The following is a 14,419-nucleotide window of genomic DNA, read 5'->3' as shown; positions in this document are numbered from 1 at the left end:
TGAGTGTTACTTGTAGGTGCACAGTCCTGTAGGGCCATCATCAAATCTGCAGTTTTATCCAACTTGGAAGAACTTGACAAACACATCCTTTCCTCTGTGGAGAAAATTCTAGGCAACATTTTACTTATCTTTGAAGTGGACTATTCAATAATAGAAGAGTGGGGTCTTACGTTGTAGTGCTGGATTGCATGTTGCTACGCCGATCCACTGCTGCTACTCAAGGAGTAACTGTCCTCCCAGAAATGGAAGGACTCTGTGCCTTGTAGCTAGGCCTGGTGGCTTCTGGGAGATAATGAGTCACTGAAGGACAAATCTTATTCAAAGCAGGAGGGAGATTATCTGAGGCTGGAGAAGTTTTGTCAGTGGGGTAAAAGATACCGAGGCTTCTAAACACTTGGCATATTAGAAGGAATGAATCATGCTACACGTGCACCTTCTTAAACCACTTGTGACTCAAGCTGACTAAAGGAACAAGACTGCACCAAATTGCAGACAGAACTGAATTCCCATTTAATTGAAGGTCAAAAATTCAGTGTAAAAAAATTGCATAATGATTTTTTTTGCTTTAAACCTGGTCTATAGATCTGTATGTTATTTACACATTTTACACTGGGCAGTACTCAACTATGGTAATATTGTTCTTGAAGAAGGAGGCACATTTTTTTGCTAAGTAATCTAAAAAAGTTATTACATCAACTAGCAAATTTAACAATCAGATAAGAATGCAACTTGACAAAATGACATTCTGTTTTCCAGAGATCAACTGTCTTCAATTTATTTCAAAGGTGTGATACAATTACAAGCCCATGCATTTCATAAAAATCCGAACTTAAAATTGTTATGTAACAAAATTTTAAATAAAGCATATACAGAAGTTTCTTTGTATTCAAGTGGACTGGTTAGTCTGGAGGAATATTATTTGCAACATATGGGCAGAAGCATTGACATTTTCAGGTGATCATTTGTTTATCTCTTTTCCTCCTCCACTCCACACCTTCTGAAGATAAATCACAGTTGAACAACTCTATGGATTAAGTCCTAGACATAAGCTCATAGTTGAATCCAGAATTTCACTTTGCATTGGCTATGCATCTATAGTACATCTTTTTATACTGTTATTAAAAAATAAAATAAATTAGACTACATTTTAAAAATGTAGCCAGTATAAATATTTTGAAAAGTTTCATTTATCAATTTGACTTGCTGACAGAATTAGTTTTTGTCTATTTGAATTCTTTTTTATCATTACAAGGTAATTGTTGTAATTCCTGAACATCACTGAATATTAATGCCTCTTGTAGAAAATTTAGGTATTTCTATGTAATGAAACTGCTGGAGGAATCAGAAAGCAGCTGCAACAGAGTAACATGAAATAAATAGTATAGATGGTATTTAAAAGGCACACAAATACTTCAAACACATACAGTTTCAAATCTTTATTGTTTTAAAATTCTACATGTCTTTTACAATTACAATAATTTGTTACTTAAATGACTCTTGTATGGTTAATATACAATGAGTTTTTTCCTGAAACTCAACCATGAAATACAATTTCATCAATATGATTTTTCTAAATAGATTAATACAAGATTTCTGTTTTGTTGGGAAGAACAAGTGCTTCACTTTGAACAAACGGCACGGGTGTCTTCCCTTCAGAATCTGTGTGATCAATCCATTGAAAGTGCTTTTGAAGATTGCAGATCTAACTGTGACTGATTTTCAAAGTCAGTCTATCAAATTAAAAGTTTTTTTTTAACATTAAAGAGCATTTTCATGTAATGAAACAAGTTGCAGTAGTTATTTTTATTCATCTACTGAGGCAAACTCATGTTGAAGAAAAATTATATGATTATCTGCATGCAATGAACACTCCTCTTTAAATAGTTGATGAATTTTACACATATAAAGAATCTGTTAAAGAGTGCAAGTACTTTGATAATGATTTCACAAAAGAACGTATGCTGGTAATAATGGTAACTAACATTTAACATCTAAATACAAGCTAATGTATATTTAACAGGCAGTTAACATGGCTAACAAACCATGTTTCATGTGGTTGCCCTTTGAGAAAATGAACTCATTTGGTCCACACTCCTAAAGTTATCTGGGTAAAAAAATTGGAACAATTAGGGCCAGAGTTTTTGATGAAGTTCTTGTTTCTAAAATGTGACCTGTTAAAAAGTAAAAGCAGTACATCAATGACGTATCTTGTCACATGACCTCAGTATAAAAAGATGGCCTGCTATTTGGAGCGATGAATGAGCACTGAAGGACAAGTCAAAAAAGAACGGAGACAGAACAAACTAAAATTTTGTTGTGTTATACTTTCTTGTTCCATGGTACTGCTTTCACTCTGTAGAATTTTGTACCCAAAGGAACTTTAAATCTGTTTTGTGCCTACAAAAAAAAAAAAAATGAAATTATATTAGAAACGTGCGATTATTCCTCTGATTTTTATATTTTTAAGCAGAAACTGATTCCCACCTCTCAGCATTTATGAAACCCTTTGGAGTCTGGCAAGGTTCTGGGCAGTATGGACACAACCACCCAAGCCACTGTTCACTTACTTTTTTTTTCTAGTTCCCCTTCTCTTGCTATTCACTGACTAAAAAAATGGAGCAGGAGTGGCAGAACCTAGAACAATTTTCATCTCACTTATGCAGAGAGTACTTTTCACAATTGTTACAAACATTAAATCTGATTTTATTCTCCATTAATTTTATTAGATGATTTTCCACTCCTATTTCCTTACCTTTTTTGCCTGGCAATATTCCTTTTCCATCACTTTTCCTAGCACCCAAGGTCTCCTAGATGCACCTGAAGCTAAAGCAATAATATATTTATTATTTTGGATAATCAGCTACAGGTAACAGGATATTACATTCAATATGGTTAAAGATTATTTGCTGAAGTGACTTCATTGAAAGAAGAAATTCTTCAAAAAAGTTTTCTAATAAATTAACAAAATTAAGTTCAGATGTCAAGACAGATCACTGGCATTTTCAAACAAAAAGATTATGTTTCCAGTTTAAATTATGTTTTAAAAGTTAACATTAGAGAAGACAAAAACAAATCAAAACTGAAATTAATCTAATGATTCAAAATTATTCTAGTCAACCCTGCTTGACCTTTTGGTCTGATTTAAGGCAAGGATTTTTTGAAGTAATTAAAAGTATAGAAAGTCTTCTGTACTCAGCTATTATTGCCCTTACTGAAACATTTGATTATTTTTCTGTATTAGTGATGGAAAGCCCTGCAAGTCTGCTAGTTTTGGTTGCAGTCTTTGAGAGTACCCGATACTGTTCAGAAAGGAGAAAGTGAAAAACCTCAATAATGAACTGACAAGTCAAAAGAGCAAGAAAGTGGGCATAAATACACTTTCAGTTTGTATCCTCTTCTGTAACAGTAAGAAAATGCATATTTGCCTTGTATTCAAAGAAATTATATCCATTTTACTTGCTTTGCTCTTTTCTAACTATCACTAATTGTGGCATGAAGAAAACATTAAAACAGGCAGAAGGAACAGCTCACATATGCTCTGCATAATATTAAAATCAACACCTTTTAAGCATTACTATTTATGAGACACTGTATCTAGTGATTAGAACAGGAGTCACTCAAGAACCAGAGTTTGAAATTTTAAACTTACCCTTCAGGATTAATTTGACTATTGATAATGGAGCAGATTCTGTTCTACTCCACACTCCTACAAATCAGTGCAAAGTATTCATATCTGGCCTGAATGCTCTACAACTAAAGTTTTTTTGAATTTGCTTGGCTGACAGACTCCACTGATCTAACAAAGATAGTGAGAAAGATGCAGGGTTTTTTTCCCTTACATTTGGAAATGAAAACTTCCATATCCTGAAGATAAGGGACAACACAGAAACCATGCAGTCCTCAACCTATTTCAGTGTTGTCATAGCATTCTAAGTGCTCTTAATGTAGGTAGAGACAACATACAATAGCCTAAATCCCTGACACTTAATCCTGTAGGTGGATCTATACAGGATTATTAATTTGGTATGTACCTGTTGGTACAAAAGATCAGATTTAGATGCAACATTTTGGGAGCCCTTAAAACAATAATTTGCAGCACCTAGGTCCACACCAATTTTAATCTAGCACAAATAATACTAGTGTTCTGGGTTTCATTTGCCCCACTTCCCTAACGCAGAAATAGAATCAAGACATGGTTTCCTAAAGTACTGAGCTAGAGACAAGCATGTTCCTAAAGCAAATGGTAAGTCTTCGTGTTTGTTTTATGTGCAGTTTTCTCAAATTTGAGACTAACTCTGGTTAGCAAGTGTTAAGGAACGGAGCAAGCAAAGTCCATTTGAAAACAGACAGGTCAGTGAATTATGTACTCACATGTCTTTTACCTTATGTATGTAAACCAATAGTAAGAAAATAAATCATGTATCACATAGTTACAAATGGACTACTAATGCCATAGTTCAGAATGTAGTACAACTACAAGATAGGAGTTCTTCCCGTATGTTTCACAGAACACATGTGGGACAGATTCTTCAGCAGTCTTGGAATGCAGTTAGAGCTTGGTGGTCTTCTGGAGACTACACAATTATTTCAGAGCTATCATCTTTCATCATAACTGAAATCTACAATCAGTCTGCTCATTGAGAATAAGTTGACAGCTTCTGACATGCAATAACACACAGCAACTTTTACTGATAAATTAGAATTAACACAAAATGTTCTTAGACAAAAGAAAGTTGGGAGCATGGGTGGGTTTGCAAAAAATACTAGGTGTGATAGTTTAAAGACGTTTTCATGAACCTAGTGTAGCACACAGTTAAGCGCAAAGCATTGTAATTTTTCCTCATTTGAAAAAGATTAATACTTCAATTTAACTAAATTGCCAAAAATAGCCAACAAATAACGTGAAGATTAAGGGAGGAAAAAAGCAAATGTGCCATCAACCTGAACATAAGCAAAACATACAGAAACTGTTCTCTGACAACTTATGAGCCCTGGGTTCATAAATTCCAGTCACTTTGAGAAGATGAGCTACAAAGAGAACAAGTTTTATCCAAAGACAATCTTCAAAGAACATCATAAAATCAGGTATTAAAAAATAAGAATAGAGCATGCAGTTTTGACAGAAATGTTACCTTGAGTTTTGTATTTACTTTCCTAATCAAAAAAAGACACTGAAAACAAATTAACATAAAAATAGGCCCGAGACCTACACAATTATACATTATTCATGCTACTGAATAGCTAAGCAGCCTGATGGGAATGTTTTCCCCACAGACATGTTAACAAGCTCCGCGTGTGTACAAAATCGGCATTTTCTCTCTTTTTTTTTTTTACAGCTTACTTTGAAGATGCAGATATTTTTCCCTACTTTGCCAAGATATTAACATCTATATAAATTTTTGATTTAAAATGTTCTGCCTTGAAAAGTGTTTAGCGTCAAAACAAATAGCAAAAGCTACAAAGACAGCTGACAGCCATCTATATTACATGCTTCTCATATTTATCACATACATATTTATAAAATCACTTACTAAGTGTTAGAAAGTTAAGAGTGTTATTTGTAGGAGGAGATAATAATTGGAAGTAATCTGACACTTACCACACTCACCTGGTTTGAGATCCAGTGCAGCAAGAGATTCTGAGTGCAAGAAATACAAGGTCGGACTAACAGTAAACAATACATAGTTGTCATGCCTTTCGTCCAAGATAATGAGAACCAAATCGCCAACCTGAAAACTGGGGAAAAAAATAAAAATCAAGGAACTTAACTAAAAAAAGCACAGAAGCTCAAAACTACGTTAATTCCACTACAGTTTTTTCCTCAAATATTGCACAGACTGAGACTTAGTTGAACAGCAGCACAGACGTTTCTACTTGTTATGCCAACTCATATACATTTTATATTTTCTAAAGTCAACAAAACGCTCTACTTTTAAAAAGTGTTTTTGAAATGTTTTTCTACATCCATCAGCTCAAATTATTTTTTTCAAAAGAACTGACGATTTTGCTTTAAAATATAAATGGAAGTACCTAACAAAATACTAACAGTTCAATTTTGTATTGTTTTATTCACCAATACTTAATGTAATGATCACTGTACAAGTGCTTACAAACACTCTTGTGATGTTTTAAACTGAAGTCAATTTGAGCACAGGAAAATACAGCAAAACATTTATGTAGCTTTCAATCTTAAAGTTTTAAGCACACAAGACAAAGAAGGGATGAAGTGTTCATCTTTGACCAAAGGGTTAAAAGCAAAAGAAACACCGTGACAACTTTACATAAAAAGCTTCAAAAAATCTGTTTCTTCATGACACCAGGATAACACAAGAAGCCACCAGTTCTCATGCCAAGTTTCAGTAACAGAATTGGGAGAACTTTTTCTGCCTCCAACTTCTGTTTCTGTGCAAATTTGTTGGAAGTAAATTATTTATCCATTAATGAAATCAAGTCTCAAATAGCTACAAATTAAACATTAGACCATGAGAGAGCTCTAAGAATAAATATTACTACAACTCTGGGGATGGGGGAGGAATTTGCAAAGAAAGGGGAAAACTCTTCTCCATAAAAGCAGATTGCAGATACACAGAGATAAACAGGTCAATCTAGAAAGACATTTAGCTTATCTTCTTTGAAGTTCACTTTCAGATTAAATAAACAATACTCCAGGCTTTTCTGCCTGGACTTATGATGGTGACAGATTATACTGACTTAAAGACTTCCCTATTGGACAGATGAATTCTTTTTTCATGACATTTTCCTGACCAAAAAGACAACCAAGAGAGTTGTGAGAATATTCAGATGCTCACAGGAAAAGCTGATTCTGCACATACTGAACTTGTTACAACAAAAATGCAATTTGGTATAATTCAGAAAACACTGAAGAATTAATCTGTGTTGATTTTCTTTCCAAAAAGATTTTTTTGTATTACTGAATAAATATCAGACTGCTAAATTACTTAAAAACAGTTGTCTGTAGCTTTCATATTTTGCAAGAATTAATACTTTTTTCCAGTAACAATTCTACAGGCAGCTGCTAACAGATTGATAATATCTAAAAAAATATTTGAGTTAATTTAATTTCATTCTGTCAAGGTAAGACAAAAATTCTGAAGACTTCAGGAAACTTCAAGTTTCTCTTGAAATATAATGGAGCACTACTCATTCAGGGTGAACAGGATTCCTTGTACTTTTTATTAGCATGACTTCAAGAAGGTTACAGATAAACAAAAGTAATCTAAAAGAAAACTCTGGGAGGATTCTAGAAATCCCATGAGGTATTATCCTTATGAACTGTGTAAAGAAAGGAACAGAATTCAAGAAAACCACTGACATACAGAATTCAGAAAGGCCTTTTTTTATTTAAAAAAGCATTTAAAGATTTTATTTTTGCCCAGCTGGGATGGTTCAATAACTGATGGCTAAACTATAGAGATGACCTATATATCTTTTCACCACAGAGCAAGAACAGAAGAATTGTGACATTCTTTAACTACATACTTATTATTGAAGGCATATCCATCTGTTTATGTGAAAATTAACATGTACTTACTCTCTAATTGCTATTTTTTCAGAATGTCTCGAGGATACTGATGACATGCTCTGGGACATCTATAAAAAAAGATAAAAGCTATAACTATTGGCAAGCTATGACGAAATGTACATTGCAAGTAACAATGTGGTTAAGATAAATAATTTATTATTATTTTAAACAGTGTCTATTCTTGTAGATCTTGCATTCACTCAAGAAAAGAGCATACCCTTTTGTCATCCTGTTCTGTAGCAGGTTTGGTTACTTTTTGTTTGTTTGTGGAGGGTTTTTTTTGCCTTTGTTTTGTTTTGGGTTTGTTTGGGGTTTTTTTTGTTTTGTGTTTTTTTTTTTAATAGCTACCTTTGATTATGAAGTTTCTTACATAACTGACTTCTCCCTCATTATTTAAAACTGAGAAGTGCTTTCCAGATCAATGCCAGTGAAGATTTGCTTTGAGCATACACAAGGCCTGTGATATAGCTGTGCGCTTTAACACAGAAGCCACTGGCATTCTAAAAAGGCTGAGAGTAAAACAGTGGAGGTTAAACATGTTTATTACAATTAAACTCTGGATGTTGAACTCGATATGGCCTCTCAGTTTTACTAAGGACTGTCACATAATCTAAAGTTTACTGTAATAAACTAAGCAGCAGTCCCTGGAATAAAACTGGAGTCAAATTTACTAAGACCAAACAAAGGCTCAATTATGTACGGTTTTGGACCAAGTTCTTATCTCCTATATGCATGATATTTGCCTTTAAGTCTGTTTAATTAATACTGGCACATGAACCAACTTCAACAGGATGAACTAGATCTAAAAATGAATGTAAGTGTACGTACACTTTCTAACTGTGATAATGAGAAATTAAAATGGGTAATGCTACTTTGTATCTACAAAGGGATACACAGCCCACATACAGGCAAGTAGATCTGATGTAAACATATACATTTCATTACCCTTTGGTAACTTCCTTACAGAAGACAATTTGTAATTTCCCTGTAGAAACTCTGATTAAAGGTCTTGCAGTTTTTCCATAGGTTCCTACTCCCTGGACCATTTATACATGCTATTCAAATCTAGATCACGCATACTTGAAGTTTAGCACATCATTTTTCAGCTGTAACTCAAATATTGTTACTTACTGCATATCTCCTACAGTCAGTCTTCCCCCCCACTTCCCCAAGTGTATCAGTCTGTCTTAATATGAGCTTGAAGCCTATTCACAACTTGTTTTCTTAATTTCTGCAAAGAACGAGTCCAAATTGAATACAGTACAACAGAAAAAGCTCTCAACTTCTGGTAACACTTTCAGCAGTTTTCTTTATGGAGACTAACTTCAGATCAATTTTTTTTTGTTAGAGACTACATTTCTTTGATTTATTCACATTGTTCTTTTGTTTCTTGAAAAAGCTGCAGCTAACATGAAAGTTGTCAAATGCATATAATTTGCTTAGATTGTTCACTAAAGTGTTTGACAGTTCTCTTCAGATGTTAAGACCAAAGTTGTTCTTACTGTTTTTTAAAACTGAAATAAGTGTTAAATTAAAATGCAAACTAGCTTGATTTCTGTATTTTTCATTATTTCTAAATTTAAGAAAAAGAAAACAAATGAGAATGTTAAGAATACTTCAATTAAAACTCTATAAAGACTATTTTATGACTAGAGTTCTAATAGCCTTTAAACCAGAAAAAAGGTTCCCCTCTCTCAATAATCTATACAAAATAACAAAAATCCTGTAATAACATTTCTCATATTAAAAAGGAGCTCCTTTTTATCTTTTATTGCTTGCAGAGGTAACCCACAAGTTTTCCTGCAAAAGTCAGTGACCTGAAAAGACTTTCTTTTATTGTGCAGAACCCCTTCTGGGTTCCTTATCTGAAGTAGCTGGATAGAAATAAATATCAGTATTTAAGTGCTGATGTATATTTCTGTTTTAGAAGTGTATTTGGGGGGGGAGGGGGAGAGAAAGGAGGATGAAGATAAAATAAACTATTTTTATTTCTTGTATCTATGAAATGACCAACTTATTTATAAGAAATTGAAAAGATACTACATTCCTCTGCCCATTTAGAAATCAACTTTCAATTACTTTAGACACTAAGGAGCTGCTAATTTCTCTTACATGGCTTGGTATTAATCATAACGACAAAAAAGAATTTTGTATTTGTCTTGTATAACACCGGGTTTTCTTCAATTTCATTTTACTCTGAGATGACAAGAGATCAAGAGTTTAATTCAGGAAATGTACAGAAAGGTTTGCAAGACTGTCCAGTCTGTTTTAGTTTTATCGTAAAAACTACACTGAAATATCTTTTATGCACTTCATTGGCATTCTGAATAAAAAAAATCCTCTTCTATAAAATATGCTTTTAGATGTTTCGCAATCCTTTCTTATGCCCTGCACCAGCAGGGTTATTATGGACAGGTTTTAGCATGGAATGCAAAGTGTTTGAAAAAAAAAAATAGCAATTTCATACCTGAATATGTAGCAGGAGTAAATTACATAGTAAATTTCAATCCTATCCCAGACAGAAAAATGGCAGCTCCTACTGGATAAACTTAAACACTTTTGCTATGAAACATAACTTGCAACTACACAGGTATCAGTTCCTACCAAACTCCAGGACATCACCTGTCACACAATCTCCAAGTTATTGCTAACAGTTCTAATTATGCTTAATGTGCAGGCATACTTACATTCTTGTAAACTGGCCTTCAACCTACTGTTATTGAAAAACTGAGCCATGGCACCACTGAAATTAACTCGCCCTACCACAAGCCTGGATGGTCTGTGTTCTTTGGGAAGAAGTCTCTTCCTCTCTAGTCCTGTGAATCTTTTCCATAAGACCGCTAAGTTGAGATATCTCTGAAAGGTTATCAGGTTACCTATTTGCCACTTGCCTTAAAACTTAAAATTTTTTAAGTTAATAAAACACATTTTTAGATTTTAACAAACCTAACATTTGTAAGCTTTTCTTTTTTCATGAGACTTAAAACATGCATTGCACAAATACTTACCAATCTTTGATTTAATCTCTTATTTTCCTCTTCTTTCAACTGCAAAGTCTGAAAGAAAATCTTACCTGATTAACTGATTAATACACCTTAAACAATATAAACATTTTAAAAAGTTTTAGTATGACCAGTGCCAGACTACTTATACAATATACATATTTACTACAGCTTTCAGCTTTAAAACAGTATCAAAACATCTTCTGAACAAGACATGTAAAAAAATCTGAAGTCTAGCAATTACCACAGTGCTACAAAACCCACTGCTAAGCTATACTTATCTCCATACTCATCCTTCTCCTTAAGAAAAACATTTCACTGATAGAACAGCAGAAGAAATGTAATATATTGCTATTTTATAGCTGCTACCCATGACAAATCCTTTATAAGCAGATGACACAATAAAGCACGTAAGTGCTCCTAGTCAGAAACATCCGGCCACTTGCATCATACAGTGCCACAATCCATTAACAGAAAATGTTCACGTTCTCTAACTGATCACAGATTTTAGTCTAAGTGATCCTACAAAGCTAAAAACTAAAGACTTTTTTTTTTTAAGGTCAACTCTGAAGATGCAAATGGAATGGAGTTAGATATAACTGGGTAGTTAAAAATTACTAGAATCTGAAATATTCCAGTGTAACTACTAAGGGTTAAACGAGCCTTTTACCATGAATAACAACTTTTATTTCATCGAAAAGGTTCAATTACTCAGTGTACATTGAAAGCTATGCTCAAAATAAAAGTTGTAACAGAAGTAAAAATTTAAGGTATGTCTTTGGGAGAAGCAGGGGGGTTGAGGTATAAACTTACAATTGTATCCTGTAGGAGCATGACAATAACTTCAGAAAATTATAATTTTAAGCACATTAATAACAAGTGCTACCTCAATTTTTACAGAAGCAATGCTGTCAAGACCATAATGCATCTCAGGAAGAATTAAAATTATCTAAGTAGTAGCAGCCTAAGAGGAGAAATTACCCATTTCCAAGAGAAACGGGTAAATCAATCTCAATTCCTGTCCAGCTGCTTTGGATGCCTTAATTTGAAAAAGTAATCAAAACTTTTTTTTGCTACAGAAAATCCCTAGATCGATGACCTGTCACTCCTAAGAAGAAATATTACACCTGACTCCTTCATACTGAAGCCTACATAAACAGAATAAACAAAATTTAAGATAGGCCAAGTATAATGTACTTTGCAACGAATTATACTTATCCAAAATGAGTACAGCGTAAAAACATTCCCTGGAATTATATTTATAAGCCTTGCAGATACTTATTGCCTAAGAGTACATACCTGACCACAGCACAACTTCACACATACTTATTTGTAAGTACTTAGTTGTAATGATTAACCTCACAATCTACTCACTCTTTCTAACAACATTATCCTCTGTTTTTCTTCAGATATATGGACATTTTCACTAAAAGAGAAAGAAAATGGATAGGTTAAAAATGAGGTTTTTTTCCATGATCAAAAATTATCTTCCCCTCATATTCACTCAGTGATGAGTGCTATATATATTTGCTAGCACAGAGGAACAGCACAGAAAGAGACCTTGAGAATCAGCATCGACATCTCTAGCAGAATGTTTTCGGGGATTTTTTTTCTTTTTTTTTTTCTTTAAAACCAAGAAGATTGATTGTTGCAACAAGCCAGTAAACTTTCAGTCACTGATTAGTTTATAAATTTAATAGGGCCATTTCTGCATATTTTACATTATTTTCAAAACATTAGGATGAAAGAAACAACTCCAAATGCTTTGGCAGTTAACCCTCGATATTGCGGTTCAGCTCTACAATGTCATATTTTCCTAATCTTTTTAATTTAAAGGCTCTATGCCCTGGGACTCTCTAGTAGAGGGACACTAATGCAAACTTGCTAATTGTTTATCTGTGAGATAAACCGAGCACTGGGGCATGACAAGATAATGCTAACATCCTCATAAGAAATTTCCTAAGAACACAGAGAGTAATTCCTAATACCAATTAAAATACATTTTTATAGGCAGGTTAATAGGAAAGAAACAATGTATTTTGTAGCCCAAACGGATTTGCTTGGGAAAAGAAAATGGACAAGTTTTGGACATATAGAACATTCAGCCAGTCTGACATAACATGCTATAAATCCAAGCAAAATGCAAAGTAGAACTAACAGTTTATAATTAAGCCATGCTAATCATTACTTCATTTCAGTTAAAAGGCTGTTCAGCTCTCACGTAATAGGAAGTAGTCAACAGAAACCTGTAGTAATTTCTGCCTATTTGTTACCTGACTTTCAGTATATTGAGCCAAAATTTTTTGTTCCCAGGCTTATCTTTTCAAGTTTTTTTGTAAACCTGCCTTGAGAGTTCAGGACTAGAATGATTACTGCAAGAAATAGTTCTCCTTCTAAAGATAGGGATCTTAAAATGAGTATTCCTAGCACGCGAAAATTAAAGAAATGCAATCTTCCACCATGAGGAGGTAGAAAGTGTTAGCATGAAGAACAATTCTCATTAATTAGTAAAAAATACTTAATGTTGACTATTTCAGTTTTCTTAGGCTGCTATAGCAGAAACATATTCATACTGCAGATTTTAATTTTTTTTTTTAGTTTTCCCCGGTTTCTATACGGGATTAAAAAAACAATTGAAAAGCCTTGGATGAAACTTCATCTTTTTTTCCTGAATTCTCTCCCAGTAATCTACTCTGAATGGATTCTCATATTGCACTTGGATTCTTGTATTGCACCGAGCATGATAATAGCTGAGCATCTTCTAGCACAATAAGTCCTATTTTAATGCACACATCACATGCTATTCATTTTGTCTTATTCTAGTCAGAAAGTACATGTAATAGAATGTGCTCATTTTAGTACAGAATTTAAGCCTAACATTCTACATTTGTTAAGAGGAATTTATGAAAATTGTTAAGAAAATTGAAAAAAGGATTTTTGCATGCATCATCATAACCCCTTCTCTTGGAGCATAGAGAGTCTTTACTATTCAAAAACCTTTATAAAATTACTTTAGGTACATTTGAAGTAAGAATCGAGGATCTGAACTTGATGTACATTTTCATGGAAGTTTGTACTGAAAAAACCAGAAAATACATCTGCAGTAAGCTGGATTCCTGACAACAACCAAAAGGACAACTTTGTACCAGTCAGAATTATTTAAGTTCAGAAGACTTCATAGTCATGTACTGAGACCAGATCACAGTCTACTAGCTTTACATCTAGACTCTTAACTTACTAGGCAAGGCATTATATGCCAATACCAAAGTACGCTGCTATTGTAGGGCACCCAAAATAAAGACTATAGTGAAGTCAATGACTGCAACAAAACTCCGTGAACTCCCTCTGATCTCTATAATCACCTCAGTATTTCAAGCATAGATTCAGACACCTCCCTGCAAACTAGTCCCTGCTTAAACAAACCTCCAAACAAAAAGGGTGATAAATGTGTGTGATATCAACATAACGTTATTTGAATCTGTTGTAAATCCAGATTATCAACCAGATCCAAACACAAAAGAACCATTTTTCAGTGAAAAGTTTAGTTTGAGGTACATAAATTGCTTGCCCTAGCTGTTTTCCTCAAGTAATTTTTTAAACCATTGAAATTTTTTTCCCAGTCCCATCACTACCTTCTAGTAAGTCACCAGTACATCACAGCTGACAGTACTGATGAATCAGAGGTTATACAAACAAAGGAATGCTGAATACCTGTCCTCTCTCCCATAATACAAAACATCAATCCATCAAGGCCACTTAATCAGCCTCAGTCCCATTACTTGTTTTGAATCCTGAGGATTCAGCCTAGTTTCTACCAAGCATACCTATCATCCCTTCCCCTTCATCAAGGAATATCATTATGCTATCTTACAGC

At 33.8% G+C, this 14,419-nt stretch overlaps 1 protein-coding gene across 2 annotated transcripts in view; it reads right to left on the bottom strand.

Annotated features, from left to right (window-relative positions):
- Window positions 1-1,421: 1,421 nt before the first annotated feature.
- Window positions 1,422-14,419, bottom strand: part of RB1CC1 (RB1 inducible coiled-coil 1) — a 64,003-nt gene continuing 51,005 nt past the window's right edge. Inside the window, exons 17-22 of one of the 2 annotated variants that reach the window (XM_059815228.1) lie at window positions 11,920-11,971; window positions 10,552-10,599; window positions 7,553-7,611; window positions 5,600-5,736; window positions 2,753-2,823; window positions 1,422-2,397 (exon numbers count right to left, since the gene is read on the bottom strand). In XM_059815228.1, the coding sequence (XP_059671211.1) occupies window positions 2,320-2,397; window positions 2,753-2,823; window positions 5,600-5,736; window positions 7,553-7,611; window positions 10,552-10,599; window positions 11,920-11,971 (445 nt within the window). In that variant the 3' untranslated portion in view covers window positions 1,422-2,319. The remainder of the gene's footprint in view (window positions 2,398-2,752; window positions 2,824-5,599; window positions 5,737-7,552; window positions 7,612-10,551; window positions 10,600-11,919; window positions 11,972-14,419) is intronic. The other variant, XM_059815229.1, reaches the window with a different exon arrangement.

The sequence above is a fragment of the Gavia stellata genome, chromosome 3, assembly GCF_030936135.1.
Source record: "Gavia stellata isolate bGavSte3 chromosome 3, bGavSte3.hap2, whole genome shotgun sequence".
In the NCBI taxonomy this organism is placed as follows: domain Eukaryota; kingdom Metazoa; phylum Chordata; class Aves; order Gaviiformes; family Gaviidae; genus Gavia; species Gavia stellata.
The sequence above is the reverse complement of the archived record's forward strand: the minus strand, read 5'-3'. Positions and strand labels throughout refer to the sequence as shown.